Here is a 22,767-nt window from a genome sequence, read left to right as displayed (position 1 = left end):
ACGATAGCATACATAACAAAAGTTGTGTACCTACCTGTAAAGTAAACACTTTAATCTAATTTATAAATAAGCATGTTTCTCTCTCTTTTTCAAATTAAAGCCATCCAGCCGAAAAATACGAGAAAAACATGAATTTAATAAATACAAGAATGACAAAAAGTTTTTGACAAAATATGAAATTACTTATTATTTGCAAGAAAAAGTTTAAATTGGTCGTGATACGATACCACGAAATATCGTATCGTAACTAACTTTGTTAATAACTTTTCCTTGTTTATTACCATTTTCGAACACACAAAAGAAATATTACATTACACGCGAAATGGGTGTAATACTTCTTTTGTGTTTAGTACCTACCTACGTTATAAAACCTTATAAAACTTATTATTATTATTGTAATCATCAGAACAACCTGGAAAGCCAAGTTACACAACAACAATAACGAGAAACTGGGTATAGTATGAGAGCTACATAAATGTACTAAAACATATTATCGGCGAAGGAAAAGAGAGCTCATTTAAAGAGTTCAAAAAGTTGAGCAGCCAGCCGAGCCGCCTGCCTGCTCATTATAAATCTTTGGTGAAATTTGTTTATTTCAACTTGAACAACCTCGTCTCCACACACGCCAGACTTTCTCCTTGAGACCGACTAAAGTCTTGCTCTCTTCCTACTTTTACAGGGGCCGCGGAGACAGGTCCCCGCGGTTGTTCGATGTCCGCATCATCTCCCCATCTTATATAAGCCCGTCCCTCCCCCCATCCTACAATGTTAATGTCCCCAGATGTCCCCACCGCTTCCGCGGCCACTGCTACTTTACAACAACAAGTACTGGATGGATGATAAATAGAGGAAAAATAGGGCACCCCATTATATTATCCACAGGAACAGCACAACTCTTCTCTTCTCTCCTCAACTTATTATTATTTTCGTGTTTTGTACACTTTTGTAAAATCAAATTACCATAACCTCCTCCCTCCCTTCTTCACTACCTAGATGTTTACGTCGTCTCGCATTTTACCCGTAATGAGATGACTACATATTTACCGAACCGAATCTCCGAATTTTGTTTTCACCCGGATACATTGATCTCCTCCACACTTTTCCGAAGTCGGAAAAGTGAGGAGGATGGCTAATTAGAAATCCGTCTTTCTCTCTTTTTATACAGAATCCCTATTTTCCAATGTTTCCCACCCACCAAACGTATTCCTACCTGATTCAAAAACTGTGTACGTGCCGTTGCTACCTGATTTTATAACTGGTGGGAAGCTCACCTCGCTCTGGGTAAAGGCGTGAATATGGAGAAAGTCCATCGCGGCTTGAAGAAGTAGTGCAAGAACCTATCGATCCGATTCTGAAGGACGTATGTAGCTACTAGCTCACCCGATTCGGTATTGGTTGGTAAGTGTACATTCAACAATTGTTATTAAAATGGGAACCACCTCGCTCATAAGCACTTCCTTTCATCTCGGTCGTGTAATTAGCAGGGTAATCACCATGAAAAGCGCCAGTGAGTGAAAGAAATGTCAAATCCAGATTGATTAGAACCACGGATTTAGTTCTCACTTTCTCTCTGTTGTTGACTTGACTCTGGGCAAACGAGATGATCAAATGAAATGAAATTGAAAAGCCAGCGTGAAATTGTGTCAATAATAATAATCTCAAAATACGTAACTAACTAGCTCTTCAAAAGTGTCGTATATGCCCCTTTTCCCTGTAATTTGCCACCATCATTACTAACATTTCAGCATCGGGATGACTATACTTTTGGGGAAAAGTTCACACCTAAAGGCATAAATTTATTGCTTCTTCTTCTTGGAAATTCCGTCGGTGCGGCATGTTTTCGTTCATCCGAGCGAAAAAAGAAGAAGGAGAAAGCAGAGGGAGAAAGCGGATTCAGCCATTCGTATATTATTTACGAGGAGCGAGAGAGGAGTAAAATCGAAGACATTTTTTATTTAGTCGGAACCAAAATAAAATAAAAGGTACGAGTGCTACAGTTGAGGACGAGGACAATATCGGTCTGACCTTAGTCAGCAGCGTCCTCCCATTGTCTTGTAAATATGTGCGGCGATAGTCAGTGGCCGCTGACAGTGGGATAATGTCCCCACCTAAGATTGTTCGATGTCGGCATCATCTCCCCATATGTCCCCAAATGTCCCCACGACGTTCGAGGCCATTGCATATATACTTTATAGAGAACAAGGTTCAGTTCAGTGGCCGCGGAAGCGTAGGAACAGAGGGACAATGTCCCCACCTATGATTGTTAGATGTCGAAATCATCTGCCCATCTTATATAAACCCCTCAGTCCCCCCCTCCTACAATGTTAATGTCCCCCGATGTCCCCACGGCTTCCGCGGCCACTGGTGGTCGTGGTGATGGTAGTGGGAGGAGGATAATAATAGGCCAGCCAGGCAGCCAGTTGCCAGGCAAACTTTCACCCAACTCTGAGATTATAAATGTCCTTTCATGTTCTGAAGCAGTTTGTGCTCTCATGGACAGGACGTGAGTTGAGTTGGCCCGACGACTGAACTGACTCAGGAGTGAAAGCTCTCTTCTTATTATACATACGCCATGCAATGCCATCATCACCACAAACCAGCGTCCATCCATCCATCCATCCATGAATGCCCACCTGCTATATGGCATTAGTCATGTTATCACGGCTCATGTAAAATGGATCTGCTTTAGTAAATTCGCATTGTGAGCTAAACTCTATTAATAATGACAAGTTGGACGAAGCAGAGTCGAGATATAGTTAACGACTTTGGTTTAGAAATGGGTATAATGTATAGAAAAGGAAAGTAATGGCCGCGGAAGGTGTGGGGACGTCGGGGGACATTAAAATTGGACGATAGGGGTAGGCAGGGGTTCATGTAAGATAGGCAAATGATGCAGACACCGAAAAACCTTGGGGACATTGTCCCCCTGTCCCCACGCTTCGGCTCATACCTTTGAGTAGCCTGAATTCTCCCAGTGACCCCGGAAGCCGCGGGGACAACTGGGGGCTTTTCATTGTAGAATATGGGTTTATATAGCGTTGGGAGATGATACGGACCCTGAATAACCACCGTGGGGACATTATCCCCCTGTCCCGCGACCATTGTACCAACGAACAAAACAACAACGACGACCCGTCGCCCGTACCATTTCCTTTCGCTCTCCATGAAATGAAATGAAAGCCTTGGACAGAACAACACGGGACAAAGTTTCAATCCAAAGCGGACAAGAAAGACTTATAATTTACCCGATTTCTACACACAAGTTGCACAACAAGAGATTATAATATGTATTCTGTGTATTTCTCCTTCTCTCACTTGTTAAACCATAAATACTTAGTTATTCTGGAGGACTGGGTGTACATACTTTGTCCCATTCAATATGCAAATTCGTTTCAGAGCCCTGTCGCCACTGATGTGAGGCACGCCACGCGAAACAAAGCACACCAAGTTTTCCTTTAGGCACGCATTCAGTGCAAAAGTGTTATTTACAAATATGCACGTGAATAGAAACAGAGAAGGTTATTCAGAAGAAGATAATAATGCCCCGCATCTTGTGAAAGGAGGAAAGTAGTAGAGCAATCCTTTATCTCAAATGAGGCAAAATTTTCCTTTAGAACTTTTACATTTGATCCCTCCTTCAGTGGTGAGATGGTTGACAAATAAAATGATGTTCGTACTACTGCTGGGTGTGTGTGTAGTCCTATTTATATGTGTTTTTGGAGAGACCAGTGGCCGCGGAGGAGAGAGGGACAATGTCCCCACGGTTATTCGAAGTCCGCATCATCTGCCCATCTTATATAAACCCCTTCTTCCCCTATCCTACAATTTTAATGTCCCCAGATGTCCCCACAGCTTCTTCCGCGGTCACTGGATGACGACGGTGTGTGTGTATATAGAATACGCATTTTGCTACCTACCAAAGCACTGTATATTATATTATCCGCATGAATCAGAAAACGAACGAACCATTTCCCGAAAATGGTCTCATTCCTGCAAGTACTTTTTCTTCCATGCATGCACGCTGCGATATCATTTTTAGTGCTTTTGTTCAATTTCAGCGTAAGTTGGTTGGTAGCAAGTAGCAACAGATTCAAGGATTGAGAACGTCTACGTGGTGCTGAATTTTCAGAATTTCTTCTTCTTTCTCTTCCACCTCGGATACTTATGTGCATTGTTGAAGAGATAAATAACCAGCAAGATTTTCAATCCTATCGTCTCTCTGGTGCTCTTTTCTATTCATTCATACTTTGAGCAGGAAAATTCTTGCCTTGCCTGACGCCAGGCCAGTAATACCACCAAATGCGTGCCAGAATACGTACATATTTCTGAGACAAGAGGAGAATAAATAGTACGTGCTAGAAAAGTATGAGAAGCTTATGACGGGCTGGAGAGGTCGGAAATTTACCATTTATGCAGAGAAACTTGATATGAAAATAAATAATACAATACAAAACGAACTACGACTGACAGACGGAGAGAGTTTTGACGAAATTTCTTCCCGAGAAGAGAACAACAACACTATTTGAAAAAGAAGAAGAAGATCACAATCTCTGATAGATTCACATTTTCTGTCTTTATGGCAAATACAATACAGTAAATGTGTACCTAAATGTCTAGTCTTTATGCATATTTTTTTGAGTTCTCTCACCCACCAAGGAGCAAGCGAAATGTACCTCTTTTACTTATGTATTTGTCTTTCTGTCAAGTGCTACAACCCATCGCGAAACATCGAAAAACAACAAGGTTCTCGTAATAATAAGAGGATTAAAAAAATGCGTGAATCCTGTTTTGGATTGGATAAATACAGAAACTTGAAGGAATTCTTGGTCAACACTTTTATTGCAAAAAAGCAGGTTATTTTGCATGCCTACGTACATCCGAAGCCGGTTGGCCTTTAGAGAAGAGGAGAGAGAGGTAAGTAAAACAATAAATGTAAATATAAAGCTAACAAAACCACGACCCTTCCCAACACGCAGGAGAAGACGGACAAGAACAATAAGACGAGGACAATATTATAGAAAATCTATAACTTGCACGACTCATCAGGATCGAGAGTGACTCAATAATACAATTACATACGTACCAACACATAGCACGGCATAGATATACATATGTACATCCATTCAGATGGATAAATAGATAAGAAAAGGTGACCCTGTCCAGTCCAGGTAATAATTTGGGAAAGTCATGAATAAATCTCTTCAAGTGGCATTTTGCCAACTGCTTCAGTTCATCATTTCTGACTGAATTTTATATGGGCCGAATCAATAAAGAAGTATTTGCTAGTGCAACTTTTCACCAGCTCTGTGGGCTGGTTTTGGCGTCTCATGAAATCAAAATCGAAATCGACCTTTTACTGCATAATTTATCGTTGGTGGATTGGATTTTGACGAGAAGTTATTAATAATATGGGGATTATTTGCTTATTTTTAGGATAACTCCCCGGTCAAGTAAAAATCTGAACCGATCAAGCATGAAAAACCACGAAGTGCAAGTAACAGTGGCCGCGGAATCTTGAGGGGACAGAGGGACAATGTCCCCACGGTTGTTCGATGTCCGCATCATCTCCCCATCTAATTTCCCCCGATGTCCCCACTGCTTCCGCGGCCACTGGCAATCAATGTAACTGACTGACTAACTACCTAAATGTGTAGCAACTTGCTACTAGCAAGTTATGAAAACCGAAATTGCTTCTCGCCTCTGATGATGAATGCATCATTCTTTATTTTTAAAGGAAAAGCTGTCATCCATACTGTTCCAATCTAATGAAGAACAGGGGACAAACAAAATAGGTAAGAAAAGAATGAAAATGATGGATCATCATCATCCTCCCGTTCCTTCCTTTTCCTTCCAGTTTTACAACACTATACACTAGCTTGATCCATGTATGTATGTACAACCTCATCAATCAAATTTGTTCCCGGTCCACCAACTTTGTGCTGTGCTAGCTAGCTGCCGTTGTCATGAATAAGGTCGCATGCACGCAGTGACCGCGGAAGCCGTGGGGACATTAACGGGGAGGAAGAGGTTTATATAACATGGTGACATCGAACAACCGTGGGGACATTGTCCCTCTGTCTTGTCCCCACCAACCATTCCGCGGCCACTGCATGCAAGAAGTACCCGTCGTCTTGGTTTGGCATTAACGAGGAAAAGGGAGCGAAATGAAATGAGAGAGAAAAATGCTAATGAATACTTTCCGTGTTTCGAGCCCACAAACGAAAACTAAAATTTCCCTATATCAAATAATTCCTGAAAACTTACATCGAACGTAAAAACCTCCTCGTCCTCCATGGCGTTGGCAATGTCCAAATCCGAATTGGTATTACTTCCACTGCCTCCATCACTATAAAATCTTTTCCTCCCACTTTCACTCATTTGCTGGTTATTACTATGGTGGTAATTATTATGATAGAAACCGGCAGAGTCGCCACCATCGAAATAATTGTAACTCCAAGCCGGCGGTGGTGGTTGTTGCTGGGGTTGATTCTGGAAATATCCCCCTCCGCCCCCTCCCCCCCGCGAGGAGGTGGTGCTGTTACCCAACTGCTGCTGCAAGCCTTGCTGTTGAAACGTCCAAAAGTACGGCTCGTCATCATACCCCCCACCCACGGAGTTCTTCCGATGTCCAAAATATCCCTCGGGGTCGACGCTGTACCCATTATTCTGGTTGTTTGAGAGCCACTTTTCCGTATTATCGTACCCACATGAGAAACACCGGCGACCTCGTTCGGGATCACATCGGTTCAGAATTGCTATCACATTCCGCTCATTGACCTCGCTGAGATGCGGGGGCAAGTCGGGATCCGTATATTTCCACCGGACCGTACTGCTCTTCTCCATGATTCTGTCGGAGGGTTCGAGATCCATCGTGGTGGGAATGTTGGTGGTCACATTTGGTGGAGAAACCACGACAATGCCGGAAATTAGGGGTTGTCTGACAGGCTGTTGATTTTGCTCTGGTTGTTCTTTTTCCGGGTCAAATTCTGCGGCCAGAAATTTGTGTGACCTTTGTTGTTGCAGACCAGTTTCCAATGCTGAGATCCCTGACGTGGCGGAGATTGAGGTGGCGAGGACTTTGGGCGTCCGGCTTCTCGCCAAGAGTTCGAATCCTGTCATTTTGTCGGCGGGGGCAGAACTCGACAGTTTTCCGTTTGGCATTGACATTGGCGTGGGGGGGATGGGGATGGAGGCGGAAGAGGTGGTGGTGGGGGTGCCCAGTTTGGTCAGGATGTCGGCACAACTCCCCCCGATACTGGCGGACGAGGAGACGGCGACGGCTTCTTCGGGGGATGGCGTGGGGATAACCATCCTTCGTAAGGGTTCCGTAATAATAATTGTACTTTTGTACACGCACGCACAAAATTATTCGGTCACACACTTTCTTTTGCGTACGGAAAATATAGTTGAAAAGAAGACTCGATTTGCAAAAAAAATTGCAAAATTATGACCGAGATACGTCAAAATGTGGTGACGATAAAAGTCAATTTTTTCCAAGGTACAATGTAACGTAACTCAACTATTTCTTTTAGTAAATAAATTAGGAAGTCTTATTCCGGCGAGAACTATGTAAATATTCAGCGGAAGTTACTTTTCTTATTATGTAATAAATTCGCTCCGATGAGACGACTGAGACTGATCAGAACCTACTGAGAGAGAGATGATGAGTTTGAGTTATTTGTGAGATATAGAAGAACTCAAAATGAAGAAAGTTGTATGTATAAGTAAGTAAGTGAACTTAAGCCTAAGCTGACTTGACGAAATTCTGAGTCAACTCTGTCTGATGTATCCCTCTCGCCTGCTTCTGCTCTACTGCCAGCAAGGAGACGAGGAAGAGCTTACTTTACCAAGCAAACCAAACCAACTTTTCATCTAGCAACAGAACATTTGTTGGCGTTGGAGTTGGACGAATCCACTTCAGAAAAACAGAACAGAACACCGAGCGAACGAGATGGTTCGATGGTTGGTTGGTTGGTTAAGTTACGTGTGGCTTGGTATAAAATGTCCTGATGCTGCAGGTTACGTAGAAGATTCGGTGCAATGCAATGCAATATAAAGAACAATGCAATGCAATGCAAGCAATGCGAGAGTTGCGCTTGCAAGAAGCGTTTGGATTACACTTGACATTTGGTTGTTTTTTTTTTGGTTTAAATTGTAACTTTATTAAGGAGTCTCGGATTGTTAGAAGTAAAATGGGACTTGAGAGATGATGATTGTGCTCATGTGCCGGTTTTGGGAGACGGCATGAAATCTAGTAATTAAAAGTGTGTGACGTAAAGTAAGCAGGAGGGAACGAATGTGGCGTTATGCATGCATACACTGTTAAAAATCTGGTAGAGTCAGATATGTACTTTGTGTACTGGTATTGATTTGGTATTAACTTCTTGTACCGGATTGGTACTAGTTTGTTTGTGAGTGGTAAATTTTTCATTACTAAATAAAGGTAATGCCCGTTATTACGAGTGCTATATGTAAGTATGTACTCCGGTCGGTACTGATTTAATACCAGTTTTTCTAAGAGTGTACCCCAGCCTATGCTTTCTCCCACCGAGCGATGCACAAATCGGGTATAATTTATCATCAACTTTGTAGAAACCCGTGAAAGTATATGTACACTTTACTTTACTGAGGGTGGTAAGTAAGTAAAATGGAAATGTGCATGGGAACTCTCTTCTCCTCCTCTTAATTTTAAGAGAGTTTTTCACTTTTAAATGCACACTGCTGCCCAATTGCTCAACTTTGTGATTCAACTTTTCGTAGGCACATGTTCCGTATACATATTTCCGTGTATTACGTATGTATCTACTATACAGCTTTTGGTATCTATCTGGGCTTAATGTGATGTACGTTGATGTACATGTGTACTTATGTTTCTATCTCCATCCATGTGCATTTACCACGACTTTGTACGTATGCAGGCACTTATACCCCAACTATCTATCTATGTACTTAACTATGTAACCTCATCCACTTTTATCCACAAACTCTTTCCAGTTTACAACGGTGCAGAGTTAGCGATGCATGTAATGATGATCATGCTTTGCTTATTCATTAGCTACATACTTATGAACGTAACGTATATTTCTGTACCATGAGAAACAGTAGTCATCAGCTCATGGCATCATTATCATTTTCATATGGAGGAGCATGAACGAAAACTATGTACATATGTATGCTATGTACTTATTTATGTATATGCAATTTACTATGCAATTACCAAAAACTTGTTGTTTTCTACGAAGATGAAAAACACAACAAGCGCGTTCTTATTCTTATCTTATCAAGTTTTAAGTGTATGAATTAAGCTACAGATTCATTAATTCAATAATAGTTTCCTTTGACCATGCAAGTTTTAATTAGACTTTCATACATCACTTTACGTAAATAAATGGGGAAGAAATTCATAGAAATGGCTGGATTTCTGTTCTGTCAACAGTTTACGTAAATATGGACATAAACGGTTGGTCGTACTGTATTCGATCATTGGCCGCGGAAGCAGTGGGGACATCGGGGGACGTTACCATTGTAGGATAGGGGGAGGGATGGGTTTATATAACATGGGGAGATGATGCCGACATCGAACAACCGTGAGGACATTGTCCCTCTGTCCTTCCGCGGCCACTGTATTCAATTACGTAACATGCACCCGCAATTAAAAACACTATTTATTTTCTTGCTTGCACAACAATCAATTTGGATGACATTGAACTATAAAGTCATGATTTTTCAGGTGCAATAAAGTTTACATAAGAAATATAATATAATATAACAGTTATTGCTTTACAGTCGTGAAACTTTTTAGCAGTAGTTTTATGCACTTTATTACCCAATGTTACGATTCGAGAGAGAGAGGAAAAGTTTACAGAAAAACTAGCCCATAATAAAAGTTATTTGTGTTTTCAATTTTGTAATTTATGAAAAACCCAACCGGGTCAGATATCTAGATTGATGGTCACTTTACTTTAATAATTATTTATTATTAGTTTAGCCTGCAGAATATGTATGCATAAATAAGGAAGTTAAATATTGCAACAAAAAGACACATATTTATAAATAAGAGTTACATAACAAGAGCAGATAAAATCCAGAGTGCAGCTTCATTTAGTCCGAGTCAGGTTGTAATTAATTTTTCTTTTTAGACAGAATTTGTTCATCTTTGAACTTGATTCCAAATTTTGAATGTTTTCAGTGTGTGCAAAATTTCAAGTCGATTGGATAAGTTTTAAGCAAGCATAATCGATAGACAGACAGACGGACAACCTTGACGAGTACATAAGGCCTGATTCGGGCTAAAACTCGATATCAATTACTGACGAGTTGAACCTCATTTTAGACAGATTTTAGATATGTCATACATACACTCAATTGCTTTACAGATTGCAGATTGAAGTTGAATTGTGCATAATGTATGATTTTTTATTTAAAACTCAATACTTTCCAAATACATGACAAAATTGCAGTCATATTCACGTTCAATTCGCATGCATACATGGATCGAGATTGTAACTCAATTTTGAGGCAATTTCCTGTCTCGATAATGAAAGATATTACACAAAGCAGCGCAAAGTGAAGCAGGAGGAATACACACATAGCAAACTTTGTCCTCATGGCTGGATAGTTCAGAAATTAGATGAATGAAAGTTAATCAAATTTTGATTTTCAATTTCGATATCTAATGCCAACCAGAACCAGAGCCGGCCGGGTGGTACTTTTTTTCCCGACTCTTCTTTATTCACAGCACATCAATAGATAAGTAGTCTGCATGCATGCACGTATATCGAGGACAAAAAGAAGAATATGAAAAAGTCGCTTAGAATGGAGGTCTCCCAGCGTATGCGATCCGATTTTGGGCAAACTAGTGTCAATCGATGACAAATTTAATTAGGATGAAATTTGCGAAAGACACGATCTTCCAATGGGCACGTTTGGCAGAGATATTTGCATCCGAAGAGGAGAAAACGCGCAGTAATTTTGGAAAGTGTCAAATTTGTCAACTTTAAGTTGCGTTTTCTCCTCTTTGGATGCAAATATCTCGGCCAAACGTGCCCATTTGGAGATCGTGTCTTTCGCAAAGTTCATCCTAATTAAATTTGCGATAAATTGACACAAATTTGCTCAAAATTGGATCGTATACGCTGGGAGACCTCCATTTTTTTTAGGTATACGTGCATATCCCTTCTTGCCTCTTATGTACATTACTTATACAGTATCCAGGCAGAAGTTGGAGTGCTGTGCACTACTACCCGGAGGAGAAAAGTAGTCGGGTTGTTGGAGAGGGATAGATAGATACGAAACGGGGAGTTTTTCGGACGAAAGATTTCAATCTATATTTATATCCGTCAGCAGTTTCCAATAGATTTACGGAGAAAGTGCGGCTGCCATTTAAATTATCCATCGGCTTAATACAGACCGGAGGGACTTTTAATGTCATGTGTCTAAGCAGGTGGTAAGTAGGTCGTGATAAAGGGTCCTCTCCTACTCCACCCATACACAAAACTTGTAAATATATGGGCTATGCCGCTATACGGATGAACAAAGTGGTCCAATCTCCGAAAAGCAGTGGTGGGTAGACCTCGAAATACCCGATCCGATTTATTTGAGGAGGGATGTGGAAGTACATACATTGCAACTCGGCAACTCTCTCTCTCTCCATCCGATCCCACTTTACTTTCCTCTCCAGCAAAAGATTCGACCATAACCAAGTTACCAGTTTTTAGTACAAGCCACGACGCCACGGGTAAAAGGAAGGAAGGCAGGCAGGGAAAGCAGTTCACTTCTACCACACCACCACGATCACCAGTGGCCGCGGAAGCATGGGACAGAGGGACAACGATTATTATATGTCCCCATCATCTGCCCATCTTATATAAACCCTTCCCTCCTTTATCCTACAATGGCAATGTCCCCACGGCTTCCGCGGCCACTGGAACAATTCGGGCTACTCAAATGTATGAACATAATGCAGTGCCTGCGGAAGCTTGAGGGGACAGAGGGACAATGTCCCCACGGTTGTTCGAAGTCCTCATCTTATACAAACCCATCCCTCCCCCATCCTATAATGTCAATGTCCCCACATGTCCCCACAGCTTCCGCGGCCACTGACTACCACCACCACCACCACGATCGGTCTCAATTGTCATCATCCAACATCACACCCACGGCCACAAACTCTATGTATATCGATATTTTTCTCCCTTTTTCCTCCAGTACTATACGGACAAACTATGTACATAACATAAGTCTACAGTACACAATTTTAGTGCTTGTCCGTAATTCCACATAGTGCAATATTCTTCTATTCCCCACTTTAACCTGATCCCTTCAGATAAAGAGTCAACAAATCCTACCCAGTAAATCCTGCCCAATTTTAGCCCAAATCCAATCCACCCACATATTTACATGCATCTCCGTAAGAATAATCACAAAATCACTGCACCGACTTTTACTTTACATAAGATTAAATTTCCAAATACATCAGTAAAACTGCATTGCATTCTCGTCGAGAGAAAATTGAAGAATTGTCACAGCACGAAACTCGAGCTGATTGCATTTTCCCCTTTTCCAACACGCCAATGCTGGAAAGCATAATGAAAAACTTCAAATGATGTTAGACCTCGATTTCAATTTCCTTCCAGCCAAGAGAAGAGAAGACCCTTCTTCTCGCCAAGTGTGTTATATAAGATCTGTGCAGCCAAGGGTTGCGTAATAACAATGGGCAAGGCAAGAGGACGACACAACAGGATACCTATTTCTGACGATACTTGTGTAATCAGAGAAAGCAGGGGACCACGGTTTGATGTCCGTCGTCGTGAGCAGAAATATATGAAACGACCCAAAATTGGAGTCCCGTCGGGATTATTATGTTGGAAAGGCGGATATGAAAATTTCGTAATTTTGCGAAATTCCTCTCATCTAAAATGACAGGTTTATTATGTATCTTGCTAAAATGTGTCCATTTTATTTTTAAAGACGCGAATTGCTAAATAGTCGTAAAAGTCTCCACGTGTAACTTCTTTTTTATCTGTCTCATTTATCAAGCTTCATCTCTGGCTGGCGGAAGTGAGATGCAGTAAATAAATTATAAATGACAAGATATGTACACAGCATGGATAGAGTAGCTTGATTTCGTTACTTTCACCTTGTGACCCATCTTCCTCCTCATGTGTGGTGTCAGATTAATAAGTAATCATATTTAAGAGACACACAAACTAATAAAATTCTGTCACAAACAAGATTCCAATCAATATACATGCACAAACACAGCGAATAAATAATCTGCAAGCCTTGTCAGAGTTGCAATCCAATTTTCACCAGAAATCTAGTCGATATTAACGAAACGACCTTGGCCTTCCTTGCCTTTGATTTACGCTCTGTGTGTTTGTGTCGTAAGAAAGATTAAGTTTGACTTTGATGTTGTGTGTTTGTGAATTTTTCCAGAAGTATTATTCTGCTCGTAGATACATACGCGGAATTGGAGACGACGATTGCAGTCAACCGATGTAGACAAACACATCAAATCAGGAACTTATTACGCCATGAAATGCATGCAATAATAATAAATCCAATCCAATTGAAGCCAGTTCTAACTATACGATCGTCACCTTACGGGATAATTTATATCGGCAACTTTATAACCAGTGGCCGCGGAAGCTGTAGGGACATGGGGGGACATTAATATTGTAGGATGATTTATATAAGATGCGGACATCCAACAACTGTGGGGACATTGTCCCTCTGTCCCCTCCAGCTTCCGCGGCCACTGACACTTTATAACTATGTGCCTAAGTATACTCGTAATCATATGGATCCATATTTTTTAACGGGGCACAGATATGAAGCACTGACTGGCAGTGATAAGTAATAAAAACTCTCCTCCTCTTCATAAAAAGAAGACCATGTCACATTTTATTTTGTGCAGTTTTTATTCGTATGCAGCAAACGGAACCATCTTCTTATAAGTAAAGTAAAGTAACACACGCGTGGAGTGAGGTCACAGTTGTTTATTTGCACTTTGCTTTCCTTCAGTTAATTTCAAATCAATCTATATTTTGATATAACGGCTCAATTATTTAAATGTGACAACTTATATAACGCCAGGCAGCCACCCACCCACGCCAACCCAACACCACCAACACACGATTTATCAGGGGCCGCGGAAACGTAGGGACAATGTCCCCACGGTTGTTTGATGTCCGCATCATCTGCCCATGTCATATAAACCCGTCCCTCCCCTGTTAATGTCCCCACAGCTTCCGCGGCCACTGCAGAATTTATCGCGTCAAAGAAAACGGGACGGCAGATATTAGGAATTATATAAATACCCATTACTGTACTAATATTTAAGCTTTTGTGTGGGTACGTATGCTGTTATAAATTGCATATCAAATTCGTAACGCAGAATGTATTTACACATAAAGATAAGGAAGCTTGATTCGGAATAAATAATCTGCAGGCAGGCAGCATATGGAAGAATTTGATCTGCACATGTTTCACCAAATTGAGTTAAATTTGAAAAAAGATGTGCATGCATATTATTTACATGCACAATCTAAATAGCTGTTATACAATTGCATGCAATCAATCCATCCATCCCGGAAATGTGCGCCTCAAGAGGGAAGAACGGATAAAATATTTTTGCAGTTAAGTCTCAACAACTTATCGAGCTGTATTATCATCAAAGCGCAGTTTATGAATGACCTGTGCACATTTTAAACTCATAATTCTGCTGCTGCTGCACCAAATGTGTACAGAGACAGTGGCCGCGGAAGCCGTGGGGACATTAATATTGTAGGATGGGGGAGGGAGGGGTTATATAAGATGGGGAGATGATGCCGACATCGAACAACCGTGGGGACATTGTCCCTCTGTCCTCATGTAAGCTTCCGCGGCCACTGTACAATTCTATTTGCTTCAACTTGATCTGATGCGGCGATGATCGACTTCATTTCATAATATCCTTCCCCTGCAGCCAGCCTCAGCCTCTGTTCTGTTCTGTAGATACATAAATTCTGCCCACAAACTTCATATATGACACACAGTCAGTGGCCGCGGAAGCATGAGGACAATGTCCCCACGGATATTCGATGTCCCATCATCTCCCCATCTTATACAAACCCCTGCCTCCCCCATCCTACAATGTTAATGTCCCCACACCTTCCGCGGTCACTGGACACAGTACAATGTTCAACATTATTTGAGTTCATCTCTCCTCCGAACATTCCATCTCCACGTGCAAGTTGGGCAAACAAAAGAGGGTCAAACATGTATAAATGTAACATCATCGAGAGAAGAGAACCGGCTGAAATGTCATCCCTGAAACCAAGCGAGAGAAGAAAGGCAAGCAAAAGCCTTCGCGAAAATAAATCGATTACGGAAATATTTGTCTAAGCAATTTCCTTTCTTCTTATTCCCGCAGGAGTTGCTATCTTCCTTGAGGAGAGGAGAGAGGAACATATGTATTGCGGTTCAGGCAACAATGCCGGTATTGATTGCTGCGGTGGACAGATTTTAATCCGGGTCATTCTAGGAGAGGAAGATAGACGTCTTAAAATGGAAGAAGGATTGGGCGTAGAGGGTAAAAAAGAAAAGTGTGCAGGTGAAGGACTCGTGGGTAGGTAGGTAATCACGTGAGATAAAAACACGTGGATTTTTAAGTAGAAAGTCAAAAGAAAATCTGCGGCTTTTGGGGATTGTTGCTTGATTTTATGCATTTTTGGAAATAGCTAGCTTTCAAAATTGCTGTCAATTGGGTTCAAAATTGGCGTAAAATTTCAAATTTTGAAAATTGCTACCGTTTGCAGGATCTCCATCGAGCAAAAATACAAAGAGTTCGGATAAAAAAAATTTAAAAAATCATAAAAAATAGTTCGAAACGAAATACTGAAATAAGCTCCATCTTTTCTGAAAAATTTCCAATTTTGGAAATTGTCTGTCATCTTAATCAAACATATAAAGATTTTGGATATCAAAATTTCATAAATTCATAAAAAAAAGGTTCGAAATTAAGTAAGCTTCTCTCCATCTTTTCCGCCCTCTGTTACATCACACAATTGTTAATGAGTTTGACTTGATGACACCACACACAACGTAACTGCGTGACACGAGCCACCTATGCCTACCACCAGACCACCCCCCACATACATTTTCGACACGGTCATTAGTTCACGTAGATGTAGAGGAGCGTCACATTCCAGCTTCTGACTGATGTTTTTGGCATGTCCCAAAGCTGGCTTAGCTGTCAGTTCCGCATTATCCATCAAAATAAACAATAGTCAACCCAACCCAGGATCAGATCAGGGTAGTATTAATGGCTCTCTCTCTGCCATTCTCTTATATAAGTTTGACGATCAGTGGCCGTGGAAGCGTGGGGGCAGGGGGATAATATTCCCCCACCGTTACCAAATGTCCCCATCTTCCTATGTTATATACATACATAAACCCCTCACTCCCCTATCCAACAATGTTAATGTCCCCACGGCTTACGCCGCCACTGTTAAGGATGCCATTCTTTAATACATGCACTGCACTTCATTGCAATAACAGTGCAACTTTTCGGTTCCAAAGTTCATTCATGCCGAGAGCAGCAGCATTTATAGAATTTCAGTCAACCAACTTACAGATATTTAGCCTGACAGTGGCCGCAGAAGAGTAAATTGACAGAGCGACAATGTCCCCACGGGTATTCGATGTCCCCATCATCTCCCCATCTTATATAAAGCCCTCCTTCCCCTATCCTACACTGTTTATCCCCAGATGTCCCCACACCTTCGGCGGCTCCTGATTTTACATAACCTCACATGCTCTGTACAGGCAGAGAGTGCTCACTCATCACACATCCGCAAAATACATAATACATAGGTACGAAGGATCCTCTTTGTGAAAGCAATTTCAATTTATTCACTCTCCAAAAGAAAGAAAACGCTTAGTAATGACAATTGACAAACAAGTCAAACAATGTGAAATGAAATAGGAGCAGCCCAAAGTTTTACAATTTCAACAATCTGCCGATTTCTAGAGGAAAAGAAGAAGAAGGGAAAGGTGCGGTTGAACATGTGCACCATACGGCTACCAGCATGTTAAAATGGGCAGACTTCCTTCTTCCAGTACGGCTGGAAACGATGCTAGTCAATTACATGCCCTTTAAAACCATTTTTCTTTTTCATATAGACAGACAGACAGACAAACCATCCGGAAAACAAGGGCTGGATGCATTAGTTTGTTTCCTCTCGGGCACTTCCCCTGGAGAGAAAGAGAGGTTTTCAATTGAACGGTTTACGAAAAACAGGAGGACACAGAGAGACCGACGACCTTACGAAGCTCGGGAGATTTCCAGCTGAATTTTTCTTTTTCGCAGACGAGAAAAACAATGGAAAAATAAGTATTTTGATTTCATTAGCAGAACACATGTCAACCTTTTGAAACCTTAAAAGTGGTCTCGTCTAAATGAGTTCCTTTAGAAAAGTTGCGTAAATTGTCCACATCATCTGAATCACTAAATGTTTTTTAATTAGTCAATATATCCCTGAGTCAGGTCAGTAATTATATATTGACGTTTTCATCATGATATGTCTGTCAATGACACGACACGCTATATTTTCCGTCCAGGAAGAAGAATGATGATGTTTGTGTTGTGTTGTTGGTCGGCTTGTACGAAAGCGAATTTATTTATTACCGCAAACTGTCGTCCTCCCTTTGACTCCCACTACACATATCCGTTTGTGTAGATTGCATTTTTCGGTCCGGGAAGTGGTGATGACACGAAAAGATATGATAAAGTTTGATGGATGACCAGAACCAGACCAGGAAAATCTTTACCGCTCGCCTGGCTTCACCTTGTCATAAATAATATTGCGAGTGAAAGCCGTGAAATGTACAAAAATAACGAGGACCAGTGGCCGCGGAAGACAGAGCGACAATTTTGTTGTACAAACCCCTCCCTCCCCCTATCCCACAATGTTAATGTCCCCACAGCTTCCGCGGCCATTGACTAGGACGACGACGACTTTTCCCCTGAAATATGTATCTATCTGCCTTCTTTTTCCTATTCCGGCTAAAACCCATCCATCCAATGTCATCCGAGGAGAAAACAAAAGACAGGAAATTTGGATTTCTGACAAAAAATAGGAAAAATCTATTATCTTGTGATGCCGACTTATATGGAAAATAATCCTACCACCGTTTTTCCACGAAATTGGAATAACCAAAACACACACACACACACAAGATTGCTGCGTGATCACTCATCATGAACATGGGAAACTATTGTTGTATTCACAATTTATGAGATCATCATTATCCTGAGTTTACTTTTACTTTGGTCGGATTACTTGTACCAACAAGAGAAGAGAAGGGTGGCAGTTTAGTCATCAAATTATGTATGTATGTACACCAAGTTAAACAAATTGCAGTAATTCGAGAAGAACCAGTGTGTGCTATTATTAGGAACACAAAGGAAAAGGATGATAGATAGATATGCCTCCTCGTGTGTGCAGATATGAATTCATTCCAGTTTTCCAGTCGTTTCGTTCGATAAGAGCAATGATGACTAGATAGGGCGAACTAATAAGCAATACATTTTAGTCTGGTGTACATACGTCCTTGCAGTTTTGCTATTGACAACTTTTGTGTCGGATCAGTGGCCGCGGAAGCTGTGGGGACATTAACATTGTAGGATAGGGGGGAGGGGTTTATATAACATGGGGAGATGATGCGGACATCGAATAACCGTGGGGACATTGTCCCTCTGTCCTTAACCACGCTTCCGCGGACACTGTGTGTCGGATGTACATACATATGCCTCGTGTCTTTCTTCTGCTTAAACCAAACCACAAAATAAACGACAGTTGGCATATGCCACCTGCGTTTTGAGTTCAAAAAAGAGTGAGACATAACGAGCAATTTTAGCAAATTGGGTAAATCTTTAAAGCCGAATCGGCAAATGCTCCACAAATAAATTCAGAAAACAGATGATAAACTCATGCATGAATGGACCCAATTTTTTTTAAAGCGAGCGAGCGACTTGTTGTTGGCGAAAGGATTATATTTTTGCTCTTATTATTATTCTCATTTTGTTACGTATTTTATTATCAAGTGAACATGATCTGCGAAAATGTAGATCGATGGGAAAATTGATTCCTGTTTATTCTCACAATAAAATAAGGCACATAACACACACACATGGCACGATTCTTCATAATAAAGATGACGACCGCAATTATATTTCATGCTTAAGTTTAGTACTAACTAAATAGTAATATTTATTTTAGATAAGACACTTATCCCAAGTGAGAGCGTGAGTGCCACCCAGCAGAGAAAATGGATAAACATCAATTCTCCAAGACATATTTAGATAACGAAAACGTACACATTTCAAGGTTTGTCTTGGTCCCAGCTTATTAAATTACGGCATAGATGTCAACTTAATTTAGTGCTGACCAACTGACCAAATAGTAAAACTGAATATCTGTACGTAAATATAAATAGATTTCCATTCACCCTTTTTTGACTGACTGGTGGGTGACTGGACATCATAAAAATCCAGTGTTAATTAAAATATGTGCATATATGGAATTTATGAATCATAATTATCTTATCTTGTACCTACTAAACTTTTGTTTTCACATATTTTAATTTATTCGCCGTCTAAGCAAATATTCGATTCAATCAAACCTGAAATTTATGTATTTTTCAAAATGCAAAACAATTTTTACGTCTTTTGTCTGTCTGGCCTGGCGAATGCAAGTTTTTTTATGACTTGGCCGACCAGAGATCAAGTCGGTTTTGTAATATGCAGTGACCGCGGAAGGACAGAGGGACAATGTCCCCACGATTATCCTATGTCCCCATGTTATAAAAAACCTCTTCCTCCCCTATCCTACAATGTTAATGTCCCCACAGCTTCCACGGCCACTGGTAATACATACTCGAAACTTGCAGTTTATACCTAATAAAATAATGCTCATTATTGTGTCCTTGTTTCATTTTTATTAAACTGGAATAAACTAACAGATGCGATCACATCACATCACTTGACTAGCAACCTGAATGAAACTCTGATGCCTTGTATTTTCAAACATAACTGTGTTTATGATTGATTGTGATAGAAATGTAAGTAGAATGACACGGCTACACGACTTTCTCGCTTCCTTGTTTCCACTTTATTTCACGTCCCGTTCTCTCAACTGAACTGCATGCACCATTAGGCCACGCTCCAAAGCGATTGGAACTTAATTTGGATCAGTCACATACATAATGCGGACAGACAAAAATACCTCGTGTCGTACATAACAAACAAATCAATCGTGTCTTCCTCTTCGATCATGTCGTCGTCTTCCTCTTGCAAATACGAGACTCCAGTGGCCGCGGAAGCCGTGGGGACATCTGGGGACATTAACATTGTAGGATAGGGGAGGGAGGGGTTTATGTAACATGGACAGATGATGCGGACATCAAACAACCTTGGGGACATTGTCCCTCTGTCCCCACAGCTTCCGCGGCCACTGCTGGTTTTGTTCTGCTCGGTGTGACAACAACGACTTCGCCAGTATCTGAGTCCCCAGTTGTGTTATGTGTAGCATAGCAGTTGAATTAATTAACCCATCCCAAGGGAAATGCTGCTACAGCTTTATCGCCGTCAATTAGTGCCAGACAACCGCAAAATTTTCACGCCCAGACGAAATGTTCTCATTTCAGTTCATTTCATTCAATCCATTTGTGTGTAACATTGACAAGAGAAGAAGTTCTAAATGAAATGCAATTCCAATTCAGAATTGCATCGATGGAGAAGTTTAACTTTAGCCGCAAAACAGTTGTCTTCCGCAAGTTATCTAAGTTTGTATGTATGTAGCTCGTCTGACTTGGATGGGTAATTCAGTACGGTTGACGGTGGTGGTGGTGGTATAAAAATAAGGTCATGCATGGCATTAGTCGCCGCAAATTAGTGGAGAGCTGGTCCCGTTGGAATTTTAGTTTAAGCACGTTTTTTATAGGGAATGGATAGAAATGAGAGACAAGAAATTCGGAATTGAGTTAAGTCGTCCTATGAAAAAGTCGACATTTTTCCATTATCTTAATTAATTCTACAAGCAAATTATTTATGATTAGTCGCCACAAATTAGGGTAAAGTTCCCATTGTAATTTTAGTTTAATCACGTTTTTTTATAAAGTAGAGACACTTTTCGACAAGAAATTTGGAACGGAGTCGATATTTTTGCGTTATCTTAATTAATTCTACAAGCAAATTATTTATGACACAATTGACAACAATTGATGCATTTCAAGGTTGTCTGAAAACTTCTTATAATAATTCTTCAGCCAGACAACACATGAACTTTAGACTGCAGCAACTGACCAAGCCTATGTAAAGAGAAATATGCATGTAAGTAATATAAACTTTTGGTCAAGATGTAAATAGCGTAGCCTTCAATTCACGGCAAAGATACATATAAAAGATGACCAGACGGCATTGCAGTCGTTCGTACATTGTCGTCGTGTAGGAAATAATGGCATTAATTATCTGTGAACACAACAAATCTCTAAAGACAGAAAGAAGCGCATTCCATCCTACTCGTGGATTTACATATGAATACAAATAATTGGCATGAATGTCACTGCGAAACAAAGTTTAATATGGTCCGAACTATGTGTGTACATACATATGTGTCCCTACAGAATTACAGATATTTAGTATTAAATATATACATTATCTAATCATCAATGTGAGCAGAAGATAAGAAAGTCAAATAGTATGTAATCATTTTTCGTAAGAAAACGTTCAGCTGAGGGTAACAAAACTCTTGGAAAAAGGTCAATCTCAATGGAAGTTTCCCAGAGTATGCTCTCCGATTTTGAGCAAATTAGTGGGAATCGATGACAAATTTAATTAGGATGAAATTTGCGAAAGACAAGATCTCCCAATGGGCACGTTTGGCAGAGATATTTGCATCCGAAGAGGAGAAAACGCGTCTTAAAGTCGACAAATTTTACACTTTCTAAATTTACTGCGCATTTTCTCGTGTTTGGATGCAAATATCTCTGCCAAACGTTCCCATTGGGAGATCGTGTCTTTCGCAAATTTCATCCTAATTAAATTTGTCATCGATTGACACTAATTTGCCACAAAATCGGAGAGCATCCACTGGGAGACCTCCCTTCTCAGAAGATTCATGAAGAATAAATATAAATAAATATAATAAAACGCATCGAAACGGAAAGTTAACTATCGCTCTCTGTCTGTCCAGCTTCCGTTTTTATTTATGTTTATTATTATTGTTCATGACTCATTAAGTCGTGAAGGAACAACTTTGGTTTTTATTGCATTTAAAAAAAGGTACACATTTTATTAATCAAAAATGCAGTGAGTGTATTTAATTTACAATGAATATATTAGCACAATACAAATATACTATACGTACAAATGTATGTAACACGGAAACCTGACAGACAGTCGTAAATTTTCTTCTTGGCCTGTCTTGCCTCGACGACCAGTCTTGTTTAAAGTAGTTAAAAAGCGCACTACTTCAATTACAGTGGGATAAAATTGATGCCAAATAATTGCCCATTGTAGTAATTAAAATACACAGTACGGTTCCATCACGCCGTGGTGTTTGGTTAGACAGCAGCATATTAAATGTCATGACATTATCAGTGGCCGCGGACAGAGGGACAATGCCCCCACGGTTGTTCGATGTCCGCATCATCTCCCCATCTTATATAAACCCGTCCCTCCCCCATCCTACAATGTTAATGTCCCCACACCTTCCGCGGCCA

The 22,767-nt window shown here is 40.6% G+C and overlaps 1 protein-coding gene across 2 annotated transcripts in view; it reads right to left on the bottom strand.

Moving 5' to 3' along the window:
- LOC110854388 (sestrin-1) overlaps window positions 1-22,767 on the bottom strand; it is a 99,129-nt gene that overhangs the window by 42,760 nt on the left and 33,602 nt on the right. Inside the window, exon 1 of one of the 2 annotated variants that reach the window (XM_022102819.2) lies at window positions 6,265-7,817. The exons of the other annotated variant lie outside the window; for it this stretch is intronic. Coding sequence (XP_021958511.1) covers window positions 6,265-7,311 — 1,047 coding nt within the window. The 5' untranslated portion in view covers window positions 7,312-7,817. Of the gene's footprint in view, window positions 1-6,264; window positions 7,818-22,767 lie in introns of those variants that run through there. 2 annotated transcript variants of the gene reach the window in all.

Source organism: Folsomia candida, unplaced genomic scaffold (genome assembly GCF_002217175.1).
Source record: "Folsomia candida strain VU population unplaced genomic scaffold, ASM221717v1 Fcan01_Sc009, whole genome shotgun sequence".
NCBI lineage: Eukaryota > Metazoa > Arthropoda > Collembola > Entomobryomorpha > Isotomidae > Folsomia > Folsomia candida.
The sequence above is the reverse complement of the archived record's forward strand: the minus strand, read 5'-3'. Positions and strand labels throughout refer to the sequence as shown.